Consider the following 27,359-nt stretch of genomic DNA (forward strand, 5'->3'; position numbering starts at 1 on the left):
TCAACCTGAGGCACACTAAATAGCAATGATTTCAGGTTTAGAAGGAATCAGCGTCCTTAGGAACCTTAGTGCCATAAAGTTTTTTCGCAAATGGAAAGGCTTTTGCTAGTGAATGAATGTCAATTCTTTTTGAATTTCCATGTGTGCATTGTTGACTCTTTCCTTGTCTACCTAGAATAAGTTTATCTTTAAAGAAGGAAAAATGAAGGTGATTACGTTACTTGCTGTTACTAATTTAACATCAGAATTTCAATACTAGACAGACTTTAGCGAGTGATACTCAGGTAAGAAGAACTTGAAGTAAGAATTCCAAAGTCCCGTAACTAAGGTAGAAGTACTGTCTAAGCCAAATGGAAGAAGAATGTTAGAAACTGCAGAGAGCCTAGGACTTCCTTAAGGACTTCCTTAAGAGCTGGCTTGGTCCTACTCTTATGAGAAAATTAAAAATAAATGGACACTATTTTCCAACTCTAAAACATATTATATGCAGTACATACTTTAACCTAGTTTACAATTAACATTTATTATGCCCACTGAAACCACAAAGCCAATGTTTAATTTTACAGTTTGAAGTCACACATAGGGAAATGCTTTACAAAATAGGATATTGTTCCTCAACGAAAAATATTACAGTATAGGTCCCAAACGAGTCAGTTCAAGTGGTTTACCTGAATAACAGAACTGTCGTGGAATGCAGGCTACAAGACGCGGTAATGCTTTCAATAGCTGATTCAGGTTCAAAATTTGCCAAAGCGGAAGAGACATTTTAAACAAGACCCGTCTTAGTTTTCCAAGATTTTTGGTTTTTCAACTGCATTACATTTACTGAAACATACCATCACTTCTGACAAATTGAAGATAATAAGCAGGTCACATTCTACTGCTTATATACAAAGACATGAAAATCTTCGATATTTTACTCTGGCTTGAAATCATGTTTCAAGATATAAAAATCTCCATTATACCCACTTAGGTTTATTACCTGTCTTTACTCACAAGGCTCTTATATAGAAATCAAAAATTTGTGCCACGGCTCACGTCAAATTAAATATATTTCTGCAATCTGTTTAGTTATCTGCAGTCTATTTACAAAGCATGTGCATGATTTCCTCTAATAAACATACTAAATGGAAGCAGTGTTTGTCAACTCCTACATTGATGTCATGGCTGAGCGTGTAACGCAAAGACACCATCCAGAGACAATATATTTTTCTTAATCGAAAGTCTAGTCTTACAAAGTCACACACAATATGATCTCCTATTCTAATTATACTCTCAGTCTGAGGTGTTTCTAATATGCTGTGGGTTGTTAAAGAAAAGACCAAGAAAGAGTTGCCAAGGGTTTACCATGGACATAAAATACTGCAAAGCTTAAAAAAAAAAAAGTCAGGCTAAATACACACAAAAGCTTGTGTATCGGAAACAAAAAGTTAGTTTGAAAGGAACACGGATGGTTTAGTAAGTGCTGAAACACGACTCCTCTAAAAGTCTGTTCCTCTAGCCTGACACTCTTCAAGTTTCGATGTCACCTTAAACATCCTGGATGTACCTATAGCTTATGTCACTGAACCCTGATGATCAGGCTGACCTTTTGATGCATTTCCCAAACATTGAGTATCAAGTTGTGCCCCGCCTAGACCAAAAACTTAAAAGAGTTCTTTTTTTTTTTTTTTTTTTTTTTTTTTGCAAATTGAAAAACCATGTAGAATAAAATAGTGAGTCCGAAGTAACATATTTGATAGTTGGTCACTGATCAATATTAGCACCTTGATAAAAATTACACTGGATGTGCCAAAAAGAAACTGAAAAAAAACATATGCGGTTTTATTTACAAATCACAGTTTTCCTCACAGTGTTAGACTTTGGATCACTCTGATGTGGCCGTGCCTTATAAGATGATGGGCCATTTGGTTTTTCATTTGACCTATGACAGTCCACATGGACCAGTTGGTGGAGCTCCAGGATAAGAACCACAGGTAGCCAATTTATCACTAAAGTGCTACTATATTTGGAAGGTGCAATTAACTGGGTTGGCTAATATGTACATTTCAGTCTTCCTCTCTTTTAAAACCAACAACTTCTAGCAACTATACCTTCATTATTTTCCCCATAAAATCTGCATTGAGAACTATGGTATCATTACACCAGAAAGACATTTGGCAGATGAATACTTTTCTGATCTGAACATCATGTGTATTTCCAGTTTCTTTATCTCACTAATGTAACGGGTTCTTGTTTCAATATGTTCCCATGCGCTAACTGATTAGAATATAATTATGCATTATAGACTGATGTGTTTCATGATCATATAACTTCAGACGTCATTTTTCTAGTTCATGCTAGCAAGGAGGCTATTAGGGAGTTTTCTGGGTTTTTTTTCAGTGTACTAATTACCTAAAATGGTCTGTCTGACAATCTAAAACTATAGGTGCTGGCAAATGAGAAAAATGATAAAGAAAACACACAAGTTCCTTTCCTGTGTGTTTAAATGATAGACTGGCTCTATGATAGCTCTGGACGACCATTTCTATACTCATGGTTATTCATTTATTAACTTTGAAATGTTAAAAAAATATAAGGTATTTTTATCACCTCCACTTAATCATAAATAGATCAGTAATATTCACCAATCCTCAGCCATAAACTATTAGCAAAATTTGGCCATTACTAAATCCAATCTAAGTCATACACAAGTCCTGGACTTCATTGAATCTGGCTGCTGTGCTCAACCTAAACCATTACAATGACCTTGTTATTAAGGAATGAGTCAGTGGGGGAAACATCAGAGCCAGAGACAGATCTGGTCAGTTGAATATCCAAGGGTGCTTTGCCTTATTACTGTGACCAGACTGAAATCATAGTCAGAGGCAAGCTGATGTGATGATTAAAGATGTCCTTGCTTGTCCCAAGTCCTATTTTCACTCCGTGAGATTCATTAGTAGTACAAAGTGACATTCTATCAACGGAGACCCCATATTTGTAGCAACGTTCATGATTACTAGTATTTAAATCACTTAAATGCAATTTGTTTACTCTAACTATAGGATCCCGCCAATGCTAGAGAATAAATGGTATTAATTTTTAAGGAGTGTTTTTAAAGCAGCAAAGGACAGTATTTGGTTTTATCATCACTGATAGCCCTTGGGACATTGTGTGCACACAAATTTCACGTATCAACAGCTCCCTGTCCGCGTTTATCACTGGTATCAGGGGCTCTGAACTGTGTCTTAGCTTCTGTGGGAAGCTTCCAGGCTATCTATACACCAAGTTGAGAACTCAGGCTTCAGTTGCTTGAATAAGTGTTTTTCTTATCTGTGACTTGGAAAAACTAGTATTAATGAAACCCAACAGACTTATTAATGTAACTACAAGTAACGAATACCACTAGTCAAGAAAGAGTAAGTTTAAAACTTCCTTAGAGAGGAAGACTACAGTATCAGAATAAGGATACGTGAGGAATATATACATATACGCCTGTTTCACGCAGAAAGCCTTCTGTAAAAAAATACAAAAGCAACCAGTGCTGTATATTATGTAAACTCACAAAGTGTACTTTATACACAAACATGAAGCATAAATTAAAAGTAGGACAACAGCAAAACTTTTTAAATATAGAATTTGCACATATTTTTGTTAAATAAGAATAAATACTTTTATCACACAAATTCACATACCAGTCGCAAAAACAATAAATTACATTTTTTTTTCAGTGCTGCAACTTTATTTTTGTTTGTGATTAATCCCTTCATTCTCAGTTTCATGGGATAAAACTGTTTCCACAGGAAGGCAAAGGACGTTGAATTTACTGAACAAATTAAAACAATGCCCTGAAACCTTTATACAACAAGGCAGGGCTTAATTTGGCCTTTTCTGTTCCAGAAGAAAGGGATGTCATTTTCTTCTGGGCTCCCTTTATTTAGTGACACTGAATCCGGAGTGTTTAGTTTTGTGGGATTAGATTCTTACTATCCTGAGTGTTTTCAGACAAACTTTTTTCCTCAAGGAGCCTCAGCATCGTGAATCCTGGACTCTTCATTCACGATGCAACTATGGAAAGGGGAAGTGCATAGTCCAACATTAGACTGGACTGAATTAGATTTCATTATAGGGGATTTTCCCTTTATCATTCCTTTTATCTATTGAACACTCCATTTCTCTGAATTTCAGTTTCCAGTCTGTATCGCTTTTCTCAGGAGTTTAGACAGACATACATTCCTCAGTCAAACTATTGATACTCGTCTGAAAAAACTAAAGAAAACTCCTTAAAAGCACGGAATAGTGGTTTATTCCTTTTAAGCTCTCTAGGATTGTTTCAATGAGAAGTAGAAAACTTCACTGTTTGGGGGGAAAATAAATGATAAATCATACTAAAAAAATATGAATACAGGATAGAGAAGTAGAGTAGGAGACAAACATGGCTACCCTTCAATTATTTTTTTTCCATGCTGCTATGAATATAACAACAAAAGATAAAAACAAATTTTGTCCCAGTTGAGTTACTTGATGAAAATTATTTTGAAAACTGGGAAAAAGTCACGTTGGCCCGGCTATTAATTCTTTTGGAATAAATAGTCAAATAGTCGGTATGATTTAAAATTATTTTCCGAGTGATTTGAATAGCATTGTTTCCTGTCCCTGATATCTGGTGACCTCCATCAAATGTAGGTGACCAGCTCTATAGAGGACTCATTTCTCTAATGAATAATTTATTAAGAGTAAATGACCATGTCTAAAGCAAAGTCAGTCGATGAAAAGCCAAAGGATGATTAACAGTTTTGTAAAACGTTATTTTGTTTCACCAAATAATTTCTTAAGAAAATACTTAAAACAGTGAGACCTCCATTCTCCTCACCCACTGAAATCAATGTGATCTAGCAAGATCAATTACATAATTATTTTATATTAAAAATATTTTCTAATAAAAATAAACTCTGGTGAGCTTTAAGGGAACTCAAACAATTGTCCCCTAATATCTTTATATGCAAATCTCTAATAATAGGCACATTTGGTATGATTATTATAAAGTTTCATATGAAACAATTGACTTTGTAATCTTTCATAAAGAAAAAGAAATCCCGATGAATTTGAACACCTTGGATTTTCTGAGCTATGGGGTAGAGGGGTGCAGTTGACCGTTTAAAAAGAGATTTTTAGGCAGTCAATTGTAAAAAAAATTCCATATCTAACACCCAAACGTACAACCTACCTAGGCAGGCTATGGAAACAGAAGCAACAAACTTCTCAAAAATCATCCCGTTTCATCAAACACTTACTGGTACAACCAAGTGCTTTCCAACTGGGAAAAATCTTACGGACAGTATCAGTATACTTACTTGGATTTAAAAAGACAATGCAAAGAATCACTGCCTGTATGGTGTGGAAACAGTCTTATTAATATTAACCACGATTTTTTTTTCCTTTTGCAAGAGCCACATATATGATAATCACTTCTAGATGTGGCTAACTCCAAAGTGATCTTTAATACTCCTATCAAACTAAATCAACAAGTACAAAACATTGCGGGTCTTAACAGAACCCTTGAACAAAACATACAAGCGAAAACAAATGCATTTTCAAGGCTGGCTGGTAAGAGGTATACCAGTGTTGAACGTGTCGGATGCGATTAGAAAACTCTCTGCCGTGTGTTTTGTACGAATATTACACAAGGTAGGACATTAGCTGGAAGCCTCTGAAAGGGCAAGCGGTGTGAAGATATAAATCGAAAATTTATATTTGTGTGTTTTTCTGCCTTTTAAATTCTAACATGAGGAAACTAGTGTTTAGACTCTTGAATACGCCTAACATACACACACGCAAACACTACATCTACATCCTAATTATGCATTCATTTGGCTGACTGCCTGAAAAAATACAGGCAGTTGACGTTTAAGTAAATGGATCGGTGTATCTATTTAAATGACCAGCTACGCGGAGATCCTTTTCCTTTTTAGAATTTCGCAGAAGATGCTTCCTGTCAAAACGGTTTTTGACTAAAATCTCATCTCCTGTAGTCTGAAAGTATGTGAAATCTTGTGAAAACAGCAGCAGGTTCTTAATTTCCAGTAAATCATCCACAGCTCTTTCTGGAAACTGGAAGGAGTTGAAATAGCTGCAGACCTACTTTGGTCAAACATTTTTTATAGAAATATATATATATATATATATTTTTTTTTAATAGAACCAAGTGATATAAAGTGACATACCAAGGGAGAATGATTTACAAACAGTAAAAATAAGCTACTGTGTATTATGGATGAAAATGATTATGATGCCTTTGAAGACATTCTATAAGAGGTAGGTGACAAAGGGGAGACTGTTCTGCCATCTTCAAATGTCCCCTGATTCTACATTCACCAGTGTTTTTTCATTCTTGTAGCCCAGGGGATGTTCAATAACTCCCAAGTTTTTCTGTATTCCAAGGTCACTACTGTCGCACGAAGCAGTGCACATCTCCATTTGGTCACAGAGAGCAGATTCTGCCCATAATTAGACTCCTGTTGACAATGACATTGAAGCGTGACTTTCTGTGCTTCAGGTAGACCTCTTGTTTACCACGATTGATCACCACCATTTGCCACGACCGATCAGTGATGAATCATCCCGTTAGCTCTGCGTAAGCTCATGACCACAGGCTAACATTTCTTTAGCAAACATTGCTTAAACGCAGAAGGCCTCTGGGAGAGAAGGCATCCCTTCGCTAACTTCCGGTTTGCATCCTGGCACTGGACCGTCCGGGTGTGCCAGCCCGTATCACAGGTCCTGGAACAGGCGAGCCATGGGCCTGTCACCCACTGCAACTGTGGAGTGTGTGAGCCCACTTTATTGCTGCCGTGGCTAGCGACAGAGTTTACTTTTTGGGTGGACTTCTTGGGAACGAAAAAACTGTAGCGGACATCTAATGCTTTAGTTGGATCTGTTGCAAGAATCTGCACTATTAGAATTTCCTTCGTGGCTGAGTAGCCCATCCCATGCAAGAAGTCATCCCTGTGGCTCCAACCACTGTAGTTCATGACTGTTCCATTGATGTCGATGATGGTTTCCGAGGTGGAGATCATGTACTTCCCATTGATAAGGTACTCACCATTTTTCTTCTTCAGGGCTAAGTAGGCAGTGAATCGGGTCTGGTCTTTGGCTTTGAACTGTCGGACTTTTATGTGGGTTGCCCCTTCGGGGATCCTCACCACATCAGTGTAACCCTTACTGGAAGCAGGAATATCCACAGAGGAGAGAGAGGGAGAGAAAGAAGGAAAAATAAGTAAACACTCAGTAAACGGATAAACAAACACGAGTTCTCTAAAAGTCTTACCTTATCTTCACACGTTTTAATGTAGTGAAGAGATTAGTTTAAAATTGGCTTCAAAAATTAGTTTCCTTATAACAAAATAAAATTGTGAGTAGACTATGAGAGTATATACATTTTTATTGTGATGTTCAAAATTAGGATGATGTTAACAACCTGCCTTCGTTTTAAAACGTACACCAACTTTATTTAGATTTTCAAACACATTGCACACTCTTACCAAATCCTATCATCTTTACAAAGCTCCTTTATGTTCTTTTGTCAGAAAATGGGATATGTGTAAATACTAACAAAAATCCGCCCTCAATCTCATAGAAACATTTAAATTAACGAGTCTCAGATTTGTCTGCAGACTAAAATCACGCAGAGGTCTTTTAAAAATTTAAATCCCCAGACCCCACACCAATTAAATCCCATCTGTCAGGATGGGAAGAGACAGCAGGATTTTGGGAGTCGTTCCAAATGTGCAGAATAGTTGGGGAACCACGGATTTAACTGCTGAACTAGAGACACAGTAGAAGTTCTGTTTCTATTTCTACTAGAACTCTGGATTATTTGAGCGGAACACCATTGGAATGTAAAATTCTGTAAGTGGGTAACCATCGCTGACTAGTATCATCAAAACAAAAAAAAAGTGAATCTTTGATGCCATAGCAAATTTCCTCAAATGCTGTGTCCATGAAACTTACGACAGATAAAGTGAGGCTATGTGATGGGTGACAAATCAGGTAGGTCTCGAACGACCCATCATATGCTCCAAAATATGGGCAAAGGCATCAATATCTCTAATATCCACAGCTTTTGAAAAAGGCCAGGACAGAAATGCTAATTGAGCACCAAGAGACTACGCGTCAGGAGTCATCTTTGTGAAAATCTCTGCCTCCATAAGTAATTTGATAATAAGGTCCCCATATGTTTTACTTTCTTAGTTATTTGAATAGAAACAAATTGCCCGTGTAGTGTGGTGTGTGTGAAATTTAATGATCTGCTGCTAAATTCTTACTCAGGTTGAGAGGTTATGGGGCAACTAATTTGTACCCTGAAAATCCCTAAGGTATTTGCCCTGCCCAGGCATGTCCTCTGAATCCAGAGAGGGGCTCCTCCCCAGGGAAATCCTTTTGTGTGTTGGGAATCTGATGGACAGCGACTGCCACTTTCTATTGTGTTGGGAGAAAGAAGATGCAAGGCTGATGATACTGCTTACCCATCCAACTGGACTCGTTATTTTTATTTTTGTAATACATTTTGCCTTAGAATTTGTTACGGGACTTACTTTTTTTGAAATATCTAGGATCAAGAGATCATAGGCAAACCTACCGTGGCCTGAAACATAACCTGGAGGGGTGTTGGGGAGGATATCTCGTCTTACATAGGAAGCATATAAAGTGGAGGTATATTAAAGTATTTGAACAGGTGCACTCCAGAGCCGGTGGCAGTGCTGGGCTCCAAAGCCATGGCCCCTTACTCTTACTTTATGCTCCTTTCCCAACATCCCCATGTGCGACACCCTTACCTCTGCCAGTCATACTTTATAACCGTTACAGGAAAATACGTTCTGATTATATACAGAGTTTAAGTGACGCCGAACAGGATGTCAAGAAAATAAAGAATGAAGGGTAAGGGAATCAGGTAGGAGAGCTTTTTTGTTTTGTTTTGTTTTAAATCCTTATTCCTTAGCGTTCCTCATATTCGTGAGAATCAGTTGGGATTATCAGCCATTGCAGGAGGTCTTGAGACTGACCTTCCCAAGGCAGCGGGAGGTAGGAGGCTTAGTGCCTTGATTTCTTAGCGCCTCAATAAAATATGATTCTCTTACTCTCCTGATACTGAGCAAGAGGAGGACGGAGCTGCCATTTACTGAGGTGAGGAACATTGAGGGAGGAGTGAATTAAGATTAGGGTCGTATTTGTCAAGAGGTGTGAGCTTGCTGAAATATTTTAATATGCATCATCTCCTCTGATGCACACAGCAATATTAACTTGCAAGATAATTACTATTAATTCCATTCTACTCTCACGAATTCTGATTGTAGGGGTTCCTGGGTGGCTCAGGCGGTTAAGCATCTGACTTCGGCTCAGGTCATGATCTCACAGATCGTGAGTTCGAGCCCCGTGTCGGGCTCTGTGCTGACAGCTCAGAGCTTGGCCCCTGCTTCAGATTCTGTGTCTCCCTCTCTCTTTGCCCCTTCCCCACTCATGCTCTGTCTCTGTCTCTCTCTTTCCCCAAAATAAGTAAACATTAAAAAAAAAAGAATTCTGATAGTAAAAAAAATATAAAAGCGACTCTTCAAAGATCACATGATGTTCGTCACTGAGTCAGAGCTTGACTGTCAAGATTTCAGCTCCAAGATCAATGTCCTTTCTCATATGTCACATTTGACCAAGGTAATTTATCTGGAATAGTTCAACAGTCCTATCACACAATATAATCTTGGTTAAATCAACTGACAAGCTGTTGTGTCACCCACCACTCGTCGCTACTGTGAATTTCTTCATCTTTTCATGTGACAATGAACATGCAGATATTGGTTGTCAATACAGAGACAAAATGCTAAATTTAGTACTTTAAAAAGTGGCTTCTAAGCTTATGTAGGAAAAATGCATAGCATATAGTACATAAGGTATTTTATTTCTTATTTGATTCTTGAACTTCTTCCCTTCCCCTTCCTTTTTTTTTTTTAAACAAGATAGCCTTCTCATCTTATGACCTAAGGCATAGCCTTTGCTTTAGCATTTAACAACCCTGCAAAATTAGACAAGCCCTACACTTTCAGAGTCCCAGTTTCCTCATCTGTAAAACAAAAAGGTATACTTCATCATTTCTAAGGTGTCTTGTATATATTTGCAATATACACAAATGCAGTATGTAATTGACATGCAGGGAATTTTACAGAGATGGCTCAATACAGTCCGATGAATCGCTAGCAAACAAGATTAGTAATGCATCTTTTAACTCAGAATAGATTCTGCAGACATACAATTTTTTTTATTATATCAAAGATAATTTCCAGTGGTTCATAATAACATGGCATGTGACTATTTTAATAAATCCTTATTGTTCATCGGGTTTGCGTATTACCTGCCGGTAAAGACAATACAGCACACACATCAAGAATGCATGTGTACCGGGCCGACACTACTCAGCGAAAGAGTGGTTTGACAAAGGGGAAAGACAATCCTGCATTCCGGCAGACTTTTTAGCCTACTCCGTCCTCCTAGCTGATAACATAATATTTCATGCCAAAAATTGGGTACTTTATTTTTATCATTTTTTTAAGTTTATTTATTTATTTTGAAAGAGAGACAGTGAGCAGGGAAGGCGCTGAGACAGAGAGAGAAGGGGAGAGAGAGAGAATCCCGAGCAGGCTCTGCACCATCAGCGTGCAGCCCGATGCGGGACTCGAACCCACCAACCATGAGATCAGGACCTGAGCCGGAACCAAGAGTTGGGCGTTGAATGGACTGAACCACTCAGACGCCCCCCAAAACTGGATACTTTATACATTTACATACTTAAAACAAAAGCATAATCAAGGACCATGACAGGAAGCAGACATTACTGCATATATTTCTTTATAGAGAAGATTTAAACCTGCAGAAGTCACTATAAAATGGGATTGCTGTCTCCATCATCGCAGTTAACTTACAGGTCTTCTCAAGAAAAATACAGCCTAATGAAAAATCCTTTGTAAAATGAAATCGTTATGATGCAAACTGGCCATCCTTCCCTAAATTATGCTTCCGAAATAAGGAGATGCTTCAGAAATAGCGAGATGGCTAGCAGGGACCCCACCGACTTTTCCTTCTGGGTGTTCCCACTCTGCAAGACCTTGACCCTGATCAGAGCCATTGCGGTTTATTTGCCACCAGAGGCACCAGGAGCTCCGGCTCTGCAACCAGAGCTTTCTCATCTCCCTCCCGGTTCTCAAGTGGACCCTATGTTACTGGAGCCATGCTGGACCCCTCCACGGATGGCTCGTGACGTAGCATGAGTCACCCTTTCAGTTTCTCAAGGCTAAAGCTTTGTCCCATGCACGTAAGGGCAAGGGTTCTACCCCCTCACCTTTTTTTATTGAAGGTCCCGACCACCTTGGTGCAACTGGAGTTGTCTCCCCCGCACACTGCGCACTTGTCATACTGCAGCCTGGAGCCGATGATGCCGTCACAGCCAGTCCGGACACACTTCCCCCGGACGCACACGGAGTTACTATACGGCCTGCATTCGGTCCCATCCGTCACCTGAATAACGAGGCTCACGTTAGCGGCGGAAGATACTTGTGGGCAGGTGATTTGGTTTGCACGGTAAGAGAGCAAGTCCTAATTCGTTGAGTTTTGAGTTTTATCAGGACACTACATCGAAAAATGAACAAACAACCGAAAAAGCATGGTTCCCAGGAGTATCTACCCGAGACATCCTCGACATATTGGCAGAAGGAAGACCTGAGATAAATCTCGGTTATGCACTTTCTCTCTTGAGCCTAATTCCAAATGTGCCAGGAGACCCAAGGTCGTCCTCTCCCTTTCTGTATCCCGAGCATGTTCCCATGGTATCGTCTCGCCTTTTTACATTGCTAGAAACGATCGTTTCACTTCGCATGTGGGACGTGTCCCTTGTGCGGAAAATGAGCAAGCTCAAGATGGCAGAGATCTGGGGCGCCTGGGTGGCTCGGTCGGTTGGGCATCTGACTGCAGCTCAGGTCACGATCTGGCGGTCTGTGGGTTCAAGCCCTGCCCTGGGCTCTGTGCTGACAGCTCAGAGCCTGGAGCCTGCTTCGGATTCTGGTCTGCCCCTCCCATACTCATGCTCTGTCTCTCTCTGTTTCTCAATAATAAACATTTTACAAAGTTTAAAAAAAAAAAAAAGATGGCAGAGATCCTTCTTGGTGGCATAACTGTTACTCTAGTGATGCATTTGAAAGTCTACACTTGACATCCAAACCTCCTTGTGGTTGAAAAGCATGCCCTATCGTGTGTTGAACCGTCAGATATTGAAATAGACACAAACATATTAGTGCAGAAAAGGAGTCTGGGAAAGTCAGAGCAAAGTACTTACTAGAAGATACTGAATACATCTGGAGTGAAGGAATCACACCCAAAAATAGTATATATTTTAAAAACTAGCTATAATATAGTATAATATGCACTCTGTGGTTTGTGCATGTGAGCGTATATAAATAGCATATGTAGTCACATGTATAAATAAACTTGTATTTTGCATTTGGGTATCTACTACTATTTTCATATATGTGTGTGAGTATGTGAGTGTGTATATGTGTGCAAAGTGTAGTGGGGTATACTTCAGCAGACCCACAGGTCTCCAGATGGTGGCATTTCCAGGTGATCTTATTTGTCACAGTTTTTAAATGAAATTGTATTATTATTTTTTTTCTTAAAATTTTTTAAATTCTTTTTTATTTATTTTTTGAAGGAGAGAGAGAGACAGACCGTGAGCGGGGGAAGAGCAGAGAGAGAGGGAGACAGAATTTGTTTGAAGCAGGCTCCAGGCTCCGAGCTGTCAGCACAGAGCCCGACGCGGGGCTCGGACCCACGAACTGTGAGATCATGACCTGAGCCGAAGTCGGACGCTCAACCGACTGAGCCACCCAGGCACCCCGAAAATGTATTAGTTTACAATGAAAAGAGAAAGTATTTTCAAAATGACTTAAGGTGGATGTTAACTTCTGTTTTCAGTAATATGTCACACATATCTGAAGGCCAATTTCAGAGGCAGTTTTAAATGCAGCACCTGTTTACAAATTAGATAAACAGTATTTTAAATTGCTGCATACCATTCACTGTGAGAAATAAAACTGTTAGTAACTTACCAAATGCTTTCCTGTGAAAAATGAGGGATCATTTCATGCACATATATATAACGCGTCTAACTATAGGGATATGAATTCATATTATGGGTGTAAGACATTTAACAGTCTGGGTCAGAGATGATGATCTTGAAACCGACCTTCATGAATCACCAAAGGAATTCTTTCTTTTTTTTAAATTTTTTACAATGTTTACTTATTTTTGAGAGAGACAGAATATGAACCGGGAGAGGGGCAGAGAGGGAGACATAGAATCTGAAGCAGCCTCCAGGCTCCGAGCTGTCAGCACAGAGCCCGACACGGGGCTCCAACTCACAAGCCGCGAGACCATGACCTGAGCCGAAGTCGGACGCTTAACCGACTGAGCCACCTGAGGTGCCCCGCCAAAGGAATTCTTAATTAAACAATGGAAAAATAGAAAGCTTTCTTGCTTTCTATTTCTAGTTGTTTTCTAACTGTTTCTAATTGTTTCTAGTTGTTTCTAATTCTAGTTGTTTTCATGCTTATTTTGAAGCTAAAGTCAAACCACACCTTCCCTGATGGAGAGCTACGCTTTTCAAAAGTAGCTTTTGAAATATTGACTTGTTTTGTTTGTACAGAATAATTTCTTGTTCTTTGTGTAAGGTTTGAGAACATAGACCTTCTAGAGATGAAAAGAAAACCCTCCAAAATCTAGCCACCCCAGGAATAATGACTGTTTATATTTGGTAGCTCTAGGTTTTATTCTACCAAATAATCTCCAGCAAGGCTCGACTGCTTCTGGACAGGCGGTGGGCAGTTACCTTTGGAGAAAACACCACGTAGTAACCAGTCCCCTTAGCTCTGCAGGTCAGTTTGCACACATCCCCCAGCAGGACACCTGCGTATTTGGGGACCCATTCCACAAATGTCTTGACTCCTTTCGCATCAGACTGATATCCATTTTTGGCCTCACACTGTTCGTGACGGAAAGATTTCCCTAAAAAACAAACAGGTCATGTGATTACTTTACTCTGAACCTAAGACATAATCTTGTGCTTTTAAATAATTTTCAGGAGAAGGCGCAAACTTCTTTCTTTGCGAGCCTCTTGACACACAAGGGTGGAAGGGTTTTATCTGTACATGGAGTTGAAAACAACCATTATTTTCTTCCTACTGTCTGAATACCGAGTCGCTTTTAATAACCATTTAAAAATCACTCATGCATCTGTTATTAATTCGCACACTGGTGGAACCGTGAAGTACAAGATTAATACTCTATTTCTCTAGCCTCCTTTATTTATTACTGCTAGAATACATATTACGAGTCGCACATGGTGGGTTGCTGACACTTGGGAGCAGCGTACCGTTGGGTGGGCAGGGCGTGACGCTGCAGGAACGGTAGATGGCCCTCTTCCCCGTGCAGTAGCGACCACTGTTTCTGGGTGCGGGGTTATTACAATGGCGATAGGCAAACTGCACTCCTCCCCCACACGAGCGAGAACACTGGCCCCAGGGCCCCCAGGATCCCCAGTTGCCATGGCTTGATGTCTGAAAGAGAAAATAGAAGACATTTCTAACTCAGAAAGGAGAAAAACATTCAAGACGTACACTTGGAAATCATCTGCATTCAATGACATAATGGAAACCGCATCCCAGGTGTAAATTTTCACTGAGTTGGGCATGGTCACAGATATTGGGCGTTCTGGAATGACAGTGCAATTCCAATTCTAAGCAATTCCTCTTTTCTGCTCCCTGCCGCCCAGTGGCACTAGGACTGAACGTTTCCCTGTCAGTATTGAGCACACTGCAAGGATTACTCCTGGTTCCTCTGGGCCTTCTGATACTGCCCATTTCCGTCAATAACCACGGCCCTACAGTTAACTTTTTGTCAGCTCTGATTCTGCATTTTTTTTTTAATTTTTTTAACGTTTACTTATTTTTGAGACAGAGAGAGACAGAGCATGAACGGGGGAGGGGCAGAGAGAGAGGGAGACACAGAATCTGAAACAGGCTCCAGGCTCTTAGCTGTCAGCACAGGGCCCGACACGGGGCTCGAACTCACGGACCGCAAGATCATGACCTGAGCCGAAGTCGGACGCTTAACCGACTGAGCCACCCAGGCGCCCCATGATTCCGCATTTTGAACAAGATATACGCCGCTGAGGCCTTTGCACGATGCCTGGCATGGCTGACCGTATTTATGTTTTTCTCCCTCTTTAGCACCTAAGTTCTGCATCCCTTTGTTGCCATCATGCATCCCATCTGAAGCAGATCCCGTCACACGCATAACCGTATTTGACGTGAGTTCGGCTTAGTTCCTGATAAGACTAGAGTCCTTCTCTGTCGAGAGGAAATATGACGGATATCGAAGAGCACCCACACCCCCACGCACTCACGCTACGTGTAACTGCACCACAGGGAATGATTAGCTCTGTTCTGACGCCCTAGGGGTCTACGACTCTGGCAACTGCAGCAGGAAGATGAGAGGGGCCGCAGGGAAGAACGCTATAAACTCCTTTGCGGAAGGAACGGGGGAAGAGCTCTGGCTGCTGTCGGGGCATCTGAGAATGCGTGGTTGTGTGACAGTCTTGAAAGACAAGCACTGTGCGTGTGTACGTCCGCGCTCTCCTCGGGACCCTGAAAAGCGGAGGAGACTGAGCAAATGCTCCGCTTGAGCCTTTCAAGGAAAAATATCTTCACTAGGAAATAAAGACTTCTGGTGATAGCACCCACACATGTCACCGGAATGTTCTTCAGATCCTGCGTCCCCAGGCATTGCGTGACAAAATCACTTACTGAATAATATTTTTTCTTGGTCTTGTCCACACACTTGCCCTGCAGGCAAATCCTCCCTTTCCCACATGGCGTCCCTTCCACGGCTGGCAGCTTCTTGGTCAGACACACCATCTGGCCCTGGCGGACCACGGCACACCACAGGCGAGTGCACACATCCATGCCAGGGCACACCGAGTACTCAGGCCCGAACGTCAGGTTGCACTGCTGGGTGGCATCATACGTCTGTCCGGGGAGCTCCTCGGGGCCCGATATCTGCTGGCGTGGTACATCTAGCAAACAGTTCCCTGAAAGAAAAACCGAGATTGACCGCTGCTCTGTGTTTAGGCTTCTACCTACGCAACTCGTGGGTCTGAAAATGCAGCGCTCCAGCTGGTGTGGGAGCGTAAGCCGGCCGCACGTCTGCAAGCTGATGCCCAGGGGCAGAGGCTCCACAGGAGAGGGACGCGGGGGCCTCTCTGTATTCACCAACTAACTACCTCCTGGATTTTCACGGGCTACGTACGTGCTCTGGGGCATCTGTGACGATGACTGTGGGATGATCAAGTGAAATTATTTTGTAATAATGAGCTGTTAAGAACAGCCGCTGTGCTGAGGGGTGAGAGGAAATCGGGACGGACCCGGAGGAAATAAGACAATGGACACAACAACAACAACAGCAGCAGCAAAAACAATAATAATAAACGAGCATTTACAACTCTGAGAAACAGAATTTGTCCATGCGCTCTGTTTAAATTTTTTTTTTTTCAACGTTTATTTACTTTTGGGACAGAGAGAGACAGAGCATGAACGGGGGAGGGGCAGAGAGAGAGGGAGACACAGAATCGGAAACAGGCTCCAGGCTCTGAGCCGTCAGCCCAGAGCCCGACGTGGGGCTCAAACTCACGGAGCGCGAGATCGTGACCTGGCTGAAGTCGGACGCTTAACCGACAGCGCCACCCAGGCGCCCCCATGCGCTCTGTTTATACCCTTCTCCACTGTCAGCCTAGGTCTTCCTCATGTGCCCATCCACGTCCCTCTCCATTAATTCCATAAATAATTACAAGGGGAGACCTCATTCATTCACTACATCAACAAGCATTTGGTCAGCACCTACGATGTCCCAGCAAACGTACTAGATACGGGGAAAACACGAAAACGACCCAGATCTACGCCTTCACGTCTCCCCCAAAAGTGAAGAAAATAAAAGAAATGAGGCGTTTCTTCTAGACTTATGTGAATTTTAACTACAGAGCACTCAAGAGCCGCAGAATAAAGGAGCAGTGGGCAAAGACAAGACCTAATCTTTGAAACTTTGGGACAAAGGCCTTCTTTTAATTCTTCTTCTTTGTCTCCCATCTGGGTCTAGTCTTGGATGCACCCAGTAGCTGTTGGGTGCTTGAAGCGTGTCACACAAATAAGTTGGTACTCTCCTTACATAGTACTGTGAGAAGCATCAAGGAGTGACGCTGGGGAATCAGTAGAAGTGGGCATACATGCAGGCAAGGTGAACTCGTGAGCTGATACACGCCTCCCCTCCCCTCAAAAGCTTCCCATAAGTATCCCTGCTCAGTGAGTTAGCACCATGAATTGTCTCTGGGCCTACAGGAGCAAGTCCATTACCCATCGGTTTCTGCACGTTTTTGTTTACTTGATTTTAGGATTTGCTTGCTGATTATTAATAGTACTAAACGTAACAAATATTTACACTATTCTCACTTCTTTCTTAACTTTTTAAAGGTTCATTTATTTTTGAGAGAGAGAGAGAGAGAGAGACAGAGCACGAGCGGGGGAGGAGCAGAGAGAAGAGGGAGACACAGAATCCGAAGCAGGCTCCGGGCTCTGGGCTGTCGGCACAGAGCCCGACGCGGGGCTTGAACCCACGGACCACGAGATCATGACCTGAGCCGAAGTCAGATGCTTAACCGACTGAGCCACCCAAGCACCCCCCCCCCCACATCTTTAAATGTACTCGCTTACTTAATCCTCACAAGAACTCTTTGAGGCAGATTCTAATATTTTCTTTATTTTACAGATAAGAAAACTGAGAAATGAAAACACAGGCCACTGACCCAAGGTCATGTAGCTATGAGGGGTTTATGCTCAGAGCCTGGCTTCCTCATCATATTCCTTCTCACCTCTGCTTAGCATGTGGATAGATTTCTAGCTTTTATTGCTGACCGGGCAGGCGTGTGGAGGAATCTTTTAAATGGTGGATACCCTGCCTAATGGTAGAAACACCTGGTCTAAATTCTAATTCTGGCAAAACACGAAGTGGCTGAGTATTCTTGACCAAGCTCAGTTAAGCTTTCCCTAATTTTCAAGCTCTGTGGAATGCTTCTCTTCTCACTAGGACACTGTAAGCATAAAATCAACTAACAGAAATATAAAGGGTGACCGGAAATTTACAAAACAATGACAGGTGACTCTATGCTCAACATTATTTAACAGTTTTAGACACATTCAAGTCATTCTTCTCACTTAACAAAAGAAAATCACACTTCAAGCCTACTTTCCACTGCGAAAAGGAACAGTTCAGCACATTTTAAGTATACTGCAAATGTTTTCACAACCACGGTCAAGTTTCTTCAAAGTGAATACCTTAGAATTCGTCAATCTGATGGAAGCATTATATGAAAATGAATAAAGAACAGAGTTCCTATTTAGTTTCCGAGCCAGAACGTTTGAAGAGGTAAAGCTTCTGAAGGCGAGCCAGAAAAAGCATTAAAAATAAGCATCCAGCCAAAGAGAACTCTGGGAGAAAAACATCGAGTTAAAAGAAAAACATCAACATCAAGTCAATAGGAAAGAATGATAGTCAAACCTCACCAAGCTTTGTTTGGAAGACAGTAAGACCAGGCACCGAGAATTCTATGAAAAGCGTTATCTTCATTGCTACATGAGAAGAGAACATTGTATAAACCAGGGAATGCTTGACAGGTGGCTGATGTTACACGAACTGTCAACAAACGTCTGAGACAGCAAGAATACTTTCCGATTCTTCAAAAGTGCTGTTTCAAGAAATTTTTTTATTTTACTGAAAAGCACAGAACTGTAAGACTGCCTAACTAAGGATTAGGCAGGGGAGCCTTTAACGTGTGTGGATACATGTGGCCTGGGTGAACTTCGTTTGTCTTGAGCCAAAATAATTGACCACCTCTTTGTGGGCTTGCAGTCACTGACGTCTTTCCACCTGGCTAGGAGATGGTGAGCAAAAAGAAACATAGAATTCAATTTGAAATCAACTTCTAACAAGGAGACTTTGGGATGTGGGGTCTCTTTAAAAAGCTTAATACCCAAGTGTTAAGTTTTGTTTTGTTTTGTGTGGAGTAAAGTTGACACATGATGTTACATTGGTTTCACGCCCAAAGGGTAAATTTTAAAAATGAGTAACACATTTGCTTTGTTATTAAAAATATGGTGTCTCAGGGGCGCCTGGGTGGCTCAGTCGGGTAAGCGTCCGACTTCAGCTCAGTCATGATCTCGCGGTTCGTGAGTTCGAGCCCCATGTTGGGCTCTGTGCTGACCGCTCGGAGCCTGGGAGCCTGCTTCAGAGTCTGTGTCTCGCTCTCTCTCTGCCCCTCCCCCACTCACACTCTGTCTCTGTCTCAAAAATAAATAAACCATAAAAAATTTTTTTAAAAAAATATGGTATCTCAGTTCTATGGTTTTCCCTTAGAGGTCACCTGGGGATGACTTCTTGCTTAAAATAAAATGATTTGTTTCAGAATTGCCATTAATTTATTATTCCGGTGTTCTCATCAGGATTTGTTGCTGCATCAGTTTCTGTGTATCCTGAAACATACGGTCTATCAGCTTCATCTATATGCTTAATTATGTCCTTTTGCAATACAAAATAGGTACGGACACCTCTACCAAATGGAATGCTTGAACAACAATAAAAAAGAAGTCAGTCTAGAGCCTGATTCTGAGTCACACGGTATACAATATTTAAAACCTAAATCACAGTGGGTTGGATATACATTGTCCATTTTTCTAAAAATGTGTATAATTTGGAGGAAGAGCGAAAGAGGACGGATATCTGTCAATCTTTCAGCATCATTTGCATTGACCTCTAAAAGCAGCCATCTACAGCTGACTTTTCTTAATGTGTTGGACTTTCATTCTCCACCACTTCTTCCCATCTATTTCCCGTATTTTTCAATTTACCCTAGTCTGAAATCCTATCTGGGCCCTGCTGGGCTCTCTTCCACAAATTGCCGAATTGTTTTTTTCTTTTCCTCCCTGCTTCCTTTTTTTCCCCCTTTGTGTTCACATTTTCTCCATAGAAGAATGGATAGTTTCTAGAAGAAAGGCAACAGAAATGTGTCCATATTGCATATTCGTTTTTACCAGCCCTGTTCAATTAAATGCTTTAAAGGTGAAAAATTAAAAAAAGTAAAAGGCAGAGATTCATGATGAGCTATTAAAGGAAAGACGGTGGCAGTCTCTCCATGGCCACAGAGAACGTTAAGGGGGATGCCAGGTAGGCCAGGCCTCCACGAAATGGACTAGAAAAATCTCTGGCCTTTTTCTATCTGATTTCTAGCACTGTTTGTCTTTCATTTCAATGATTAATGAAAATCATCAGATCAAATTTGGTTGTTCTCTATTCTTTTCATATTTTCTTCTCTGTTTCTAGCACGATGGTAATTTTTCTGTTTTCTCTTCCTTTCCAATAGCACAGGCATGAAATTAAGCATCGGTCCGAATACCCATGGTATATCAGAAATCAATGAATATTCCCAATGAAACTTGTCCCCTTTCACTTGCAAGCATATCTCCCTGGCAACTCATAGTTCTTTTAGGTGTTTATTTTTTTTTATATATTTAAAATGTATGTTTATTTTCATAAACCTATAAAATGATCTTGAAGTTATTTTGGCCTTTCATATATTTTTTTAATTATGAAATTTATTGCCAAATTGGTTTCCATACAACACTCAGTGCTCATCCCAACAGGTGCCCTCCTCAAGGCCCATCACCCACCCTCCCCTCCCTCCCATCCCCCATCAACACTGTTGGTGGGAATGCAAACTGGTGCAGCCGCTCCGGAAAACAGTGTGGAGGTTCCTCAAAAAATTAAAAATAGATCTACCCTATGACCCAGCAATAGCACTGCTAGGAATTTACCCAAGGGATACAGGAGTGCTGATGCACAGGGGCACTTGGACCCCAATGTTTATAGGTGTTTATTTGAATGGCTAGCAGAAGAGGAAGTGATGTATTACGGGCCAGGTGACAGAGACACCTTGAGGCCATTGACAACGCACAGACCATTGTCGCTAACCAAAGGCAATTCCAGGGATCTGTTGGTGACACCGTCACAAGCTTGAAGTGCCTGTTTAGCAAATGTTACGCCAAGGAAATTAGATGAAAAAGTCTCCTTGTTATAGGGTGAAGCATAGCTGTTTAAAAATACCAGTCCTTTAAGTATGTCCTTATTTGTAGACTCTTTTTAAAGAATACATTTGCTGTGAAAATCAAGATACTGTCATGATGGGCCTGGAGTTTTATGAGTATTGCCTTAAAAACTGAATGTTAAGATCTTGTTATTAGCGTCATAGTCTACACTGGATTCAGAGAACTGGTTCTCTAATACCATTTTATCTCCAAAGTTCTGTGTTTAGTAGATGGCTATAAACTTAGCTCTTCAAGTATGTCCCACGTTAATATTTCAAAGTTGTCTCTAGATTTTCCTTAGCAGCCTGTGTCAAGGGTCCTCTTGAGCTGCACCTGTTTGGGGGGTGGCCTTCCTCATCACCTCGCACCGTGGACTTCGGGATAGAGTGGACACAGCTATCTTTTTGGCTTCACAGTTATTAGCCTTTGAGAAAAGAAATTCAGCAACCTGCTTTCACCGCACAATTTCTCTACCGGTGCTTACCTTGATTTTTGGGGATCACAGTCCTCGCCAGCTTGCATAGAGCTAAGTTGTATAAACGCTGCAGAATGTCTACAAGTATCTTGGCGAGGCTGGTGGGGGAGTGCCCCTGAGACGTGGCTTCTCCTTTTCTGAATCACAAATCGGCAGTCCAGTTATTTTAGCCTGTGCGTGTTGACTTTTCAACCGTAACCTAATTGTTACATACTTCTTGTTGGAATGAAATCAGGAAACACTCAGTATTAATGAATTTAAATTTGGCAGTGGGAGAGTGCTACAAATGTCCAGCTACTTATGGCTAATAATTTTAAAAACAAATCAAATCATGGGAATTTCACTAAGCTTTAAGACCTCATTTCTCTAGCACCGGTGGGAAGGAGACGGTTGAGCTCTTTATCCATGAATAGACTTTCCAGACAAGGAACTCTTTAGACACCATCTAAAAATTGTATAAATTTTGTGAGAGTATCTCCTTGGCTTTGCTGCCTTTATATTAGTGTCACAATTTAATCAATTTAATCTTCCTACAGAGCAAATCATTTTTTTCTGAGCATCGATCATTGTATCACATGGAAACATAGAGGTACCTTCGGGGATTATGGTGATATGATACCATTTTTGACCTTTAGGCAAAAGGTACCAGACCTCTGAGCTTTTAGGGCTACATTTCACAGCTTTTCTGGTTTCTCCTTCATTGTCAAATGATATCCCTCCTTGCTCTCAGTTTACCTGCCAGAAGCTCCCCCTGATCCCTGCCATGATGACCATTTTATTGCTTTAAACTGTTAGCAGCCTAGACAAATAGTGCAGAAAAATAGTGAACCATTTCTATTAACTATGAATGAAAGGGCTTTGCATGGAAGTCTGAGTCATTTCCTATAAGCAAAGTAAAAGGATTTTACAATATGGTTTCTTGGTATCAGTCTAGTCTTTTAAGAAAGATGTGTTTGTTTGTTTGTCTTTCCTCTAGGATTTTGATTCTCTCCCTGGTTTTCTCCCAAGCTCTGAAGCTGAAATGTCAGAGCCTCAACCATCTCAAAATCAGGCTTACTAGTTCTTTTTTTTTTTATGTTTATTTATTTTTGACAGAGAGAGAAAGACAGAGCATGAGCAGGGGAGGGGCAGAGAGAGAGAGGGACGCAGAATCTGAAGCAGGCTCCAGGCTCCGAGATGTCAGCACAGAGCCCGACGCGGGGCTCGAACTCACAGACCACGAGATCATGCCCTAAGCCGAAGTTGGAACCCCAACAGACCAAGCCGGAGCCACCCAGGCGCCCCTGGGCTTACTGTCACTGCACTTTCACATAAACTGACTTAACTTGATTTTTTGGTGGCAGTGTAAAAGTTATTAAATTATTTGAATTCCCACTTAAATCACAGTACATAGAGGGTATCACTATTTCGGTATCTGTGTGTGCTGTTTTGAAATGAGCGTGATTGAGCTTTGCAATTGTACCCTACTTTCTTTGGCTCTCCATATTCTGAAATGACTTTATTCATTACAGGCTCCTGATAAAAATCAGTGTGTGTGTGCTTGTGTGTGTGTGTGTGTGTGTGTGTGTGTTAGTCATAACACAAGACTGCCTGACCAATATATTCAAAAGTAAGAGAGTCTAAGCTTCAAGAAATGAATAAATTTAGGAAGCAGATTATGAGAATTTGCTGTTCCAAGAATTTTGGTAATTTAATCAATGTATTTAACATGTGAGTGAGAAATTCAGATAAGATTTTATCAACGCAAGTGATAAGATCCACATCGACTAAAAGTATGCTCTTGGTTGCTATCTACCATGAAGATCTCTGGAATGGACATAGAGACACATGTAAACTATGTAAATTTGTTGCAAAAGTTTTAAAAATCTGAGCGTGGACTCTTAAATACAGGAGTGATGTTTAAAAATGAAGACAATACTGAAAGCATATTTACTGCACAGAAAGTAAGATCATGAATTCCACAAACATGAAATAAACGACTCATTCCAAAATTATGGCAATAAGGAACACAATTCTGCACAGCATTGTAATTAGCTGACCTAATACTTGCACAGGAAAATAAAAATGGTCCCGTTTTAGCCATAAGTATTTGCTGCCTTAGCAACTAAATCCATTCATTTAGGGATTCAAAGTTTAGCTCAAACTTTTGGAATGTGTAATGTGTATTCTGAAATAAAATATTAATGCTATCTCATTTTCAGAAAACCTGGGAAAAAAGCAGCAAAAGCGATATTAAGAGCGGAGACTAATGCCCCACCCAAGAGGGACTTTATTAGATACTGACTTGTTCGATGTGCACAGGCAGATAATTAGGTAAACATTCAATTGCAGGACTTTATCATCTTTAAGTCAGCATTGTAAACTGAGCTGCACTGAAAAATACCCCTTATTATTAGTCTTAAGAAAAAGCCTGACACATGGATTCTTAGTATTTTTTCCTAAATCTTTGAGATATTGGGACGTCCATCCAATAAGCAAAGAGCAGCTTCTATTGAGGGAAATTTTAAACCAGGCTAGGCCTGGATTGTTTCAGGAATAGGATATTTTAAAGAGTTTAAAGTAGCTAAAGCATTACTGGTTCACCACTAACATAGCAAAATGGAGTTAATGAACAGATTTTGCCTCCAAGATACCAAAGAACTTGGTAGCAGAATTTCTTTGAAGGATTCATCAATTGTTTTGACGTTACTTAGCCAGTGTTCAAGATGGCCAACTCACTAAGATATTATGAAATGTTACGCCATTAGCTTTGTGGAACCAAGAAAAACAACTATCACGGGTCCTCTTCAGCTAACTCTAAGCCATGCATCATGAGATAATTTTATGGACAATTATCATGATCAAAAATTTCTGTCATATTCAGTTCAACCACCAGTTTCGGAAAGAGACAAATTTTAAGAGGAAAGAAAGGAATGAGAATATGTCCATTGCTATAACCTGAGAAAATTGTGAACCACACGGACTCTGTAGGTCAACTACCTCAACTCTAATGCATCTATCATGTGTGTCTAGGACTTTAAAATAATAAAAGATGAAAAAAATAAAGAAAATAAAAAAGGATGTTAGGAAATTAGCAACAGCTTGTTTCAAAAACTACTTAAAGGTCAGAATTTATTATTTCTAAAAACTGTGACTTCCTTGGTATTTTTATATAATTTACAGGACTAATCCTAGATTTACAGAATTTAATAAAGTGTGCTATGCTCTTGAACTGTATCTAATGGATAAAACCAAAGATTTTCCTTTGAAGTTCTTAAAGTATTTTCTCACCATTCAGATTGATTTTCTTGTTCTTTTCTGTAGTTTTCATTCTACTTCTAGGAGAATCTGCTGTCAGGATAAAACCAGATTCTTCCAGTGAATGCAAATCTAAAGAGCTTCCTTTCCTGTCTTTCTGTTGCCGTGAAGAGGATCCAACAGAATGGTCACCTACATTTTAACCACACCCTTGTAAGAGGCATGTAACAAATAATTCTGAGAGTCATATTAATAGCAGGGAAACAAGATGTCTGCCAACATTCTCACAGGAAGCTAGTGGTGAAGGACGGAATAGAAGCCAGGCTTTCAGGGCACTGGCTAGGCATTCTGTGTGGTCTCCCACACTGTTTCTCTTTTGAACTTTTCAATTCCAAAGCAAAAATACCATAGCTATAATGCCACCAAGGACGTTGGCATTATACAACAGACAGTCCCTTTGGTCCTTTTCTGACCCTACCTAAACAACCACCGTCTCACAGGGCGTGGTGGGTTTCATGAGGACGTAATAAAGTAACACTGGTAATAACCCCCCCTAAGTTTTGTGACTGAGCCCGTGTTGTCTTGAATGACACATACCATGGCCATCATCCAGGAATTCTGTGATGGTGGCTGAAGTGCACTTGGACCAGGGTTTGGACGCGTCGATGCTGGTTAGGATGGAAGACATTAAGCGCTTATCTTCTGTGGAACCAAAGTTCTCTTCACAGAATTTGGAATCATCATGGGAGAGGCCAAGTAGATGTCCTAAGGGAGAGAAGAGCGGGAGCGCAGATAATGAGCGATTTTGCATTTCTACTTTTCCGTGACAATTATACTAGCACTTGGTCTCCCTCCCCTGCCCCCAACTGTACATGAGTTCATTTTAACCGCTTTCTCATGCACAGACTGGACCCCCAGGGAAATTAAAGCTGTGTGTAGTCAGAGCAGTCACTTTTGGTGAACATTTAGAGGAAAACTGAAAAATTACACAAAGGAATAGACGGTCCCATAATCCATCTGGATCACACATGCTCAACGACGTGTAGAAACAGGCCTTATTTAGAATCTAGAATTCGCAAGGCAACTGTGGGATTATGTCATAGCCCTGACTACATGTTATTTTGATTACTTGTCTAATTTTCCGCCTTCTCTGATCAACCAGGAGCCCCATGAGATCAGAGAACATCTCCTCCATCCACTGTTGAAACCTCTGTATTTAACTCAATGTTCTGCAAGTTGCAAACACTTAATAGATGGTTGTTGAATGTCAGTGACTTCTATTTTCTTGGCCAAGTTACCAGGTAGCTATCCAAGAGACGACAAGGGGGGGAAAGAAAGAGGAGTGAAATTAGTAACGTTCTGGTTCCCAACAAAGGTAAGCTTGCTGTCACCCTTTCGTTTCCTTTGTTTAGAGAGTTCTGCATGTTTGCTCATCCCCCAAATAAATGACAGATTTTGAAAAACATACCCATTGAAGAACCGTCTAGGGCACGAAGATGCCCGTCGCGGCGTGTGAGAGCTTAAAGAGAGAACAGCTACAAGAAACGTCGGTGATTGTCCCAAACCACTCAGCCCCGTGGGTGTTCGTGCTCCAGCTCACTATGCATGCTCCCTGCAATCCCAGGCTGCCATTTCCAGTCTATCAAGCTCAGTGTCCCAACCACATTCTTATAATCTAGTCTTTTTTTTTATTGTTATATAAGATTTTCACATAGTCTAAGGATAAAATGACATTCTCCAGGATATCTAAATTTTTTTTTTAATTTTTTTTTAATGTTTTTTATTTATTTTTGAGACAGAGAGAGACAGAGCATGAACAGGGGAGGGGCAGAGAGAGAGGGAGACACAGAATCCAAAGCAGGCTCCAGGCTCCGAGCTGTCAGCACAGAGCCCGACGCGGGGCTCGAACCCACGAACCATGAGATCATGACCTGAGCCGAAGTCGGACGTCCAACTGACTGAGCCACCCAGGCGCCCCTAAATTTTTTTTTTTAATTCCAGGACAGTATTTTGTAGAGACTCTGAAAAAGTAGACAAGTAGATCCTAATAGCTTTTTTTTTTTTTTTTTTTGGTAAAGTTTTATAGAATCATACACAAAGGATCAAAAAAAAGGGTGTATAAAATACTATAGAAAAATGATGACTGCATTGGGTTCCCGGATGCCAAAGGCAGGGACTTTGGTCATTCTGCCAAAAAGCAACAACAAAAAAAAAAAAAAAAACCAAAAAAGTTCAGTGCACAAGAGTAAAACCCAACAGAGATGAAATCTCTCATTCCACATTCCAGCTACTTTTGGCCAACTTGTTAAATCACCAACACCTCATAACAAAACTGTCCACCAAGCAGCTGCTTGTTGTTGTGGCTGAAATTAAGTGGCCAGGGCTCAGTG

At 40.8% G+C, this 27,359-nt stretch overlaps 1 protein-coding gene across 1 annotated transcript in view; it reads right to left on the reverse strand.

The window, feature by feature from the left end:
• Positions 1–504: 504 nt before the first annotated feature.
• The window catches only part of ADAMTS5 (ADAM metallopeptidase with thrombospondin type 1 motif 5), a 51,270-nt gene continuing 24,415 nt past the window's right edge, over positions 505–27,359 (reverse strand). The window contains exons 3-8 of the mRNA XM_030329676.2: positions 25,567–25,734; positions 15,879–16,162; positions 14,447–14,630; positions 13,904–14,079; positions 11,363–11,538; positions 505–7,200 (exon numbers count right to left, since the gene is read on the reverse strand). Coding sequence (XP_030185536.1) covers positions 6,633–7,200; positions 11,363–11,538; positions 13,904–14,079; positions 14,447–14,630; positions 15,879–16,162; positions 25,567–25,734 — 1,556 coding nt within the window. The 3' untranslated portion in view covers positions 505–6,632. The remainder of the gene's footprint in view (positions 7,201–11,362; positions 11,539–13,903; positions 14,080–14,446; positions 14,631–15,878; positions 16,163–25,566; positions 25,735–27,359) is intronic.

This window comes from Lynx canadensis, chromosome C2 (genome assembly GCF_007474595.2).
Source record: "Lynx canadensis isolate LIC74 chromosome C2, mLynCan4.pri.v2, whole genome shotgun sequence".
Taxonomy (NCBI): Eukaryota; Metazoa; Chordata; class Mammalia; order Carnivora; family Felidae; genus Lynx; species Lynx canadensis.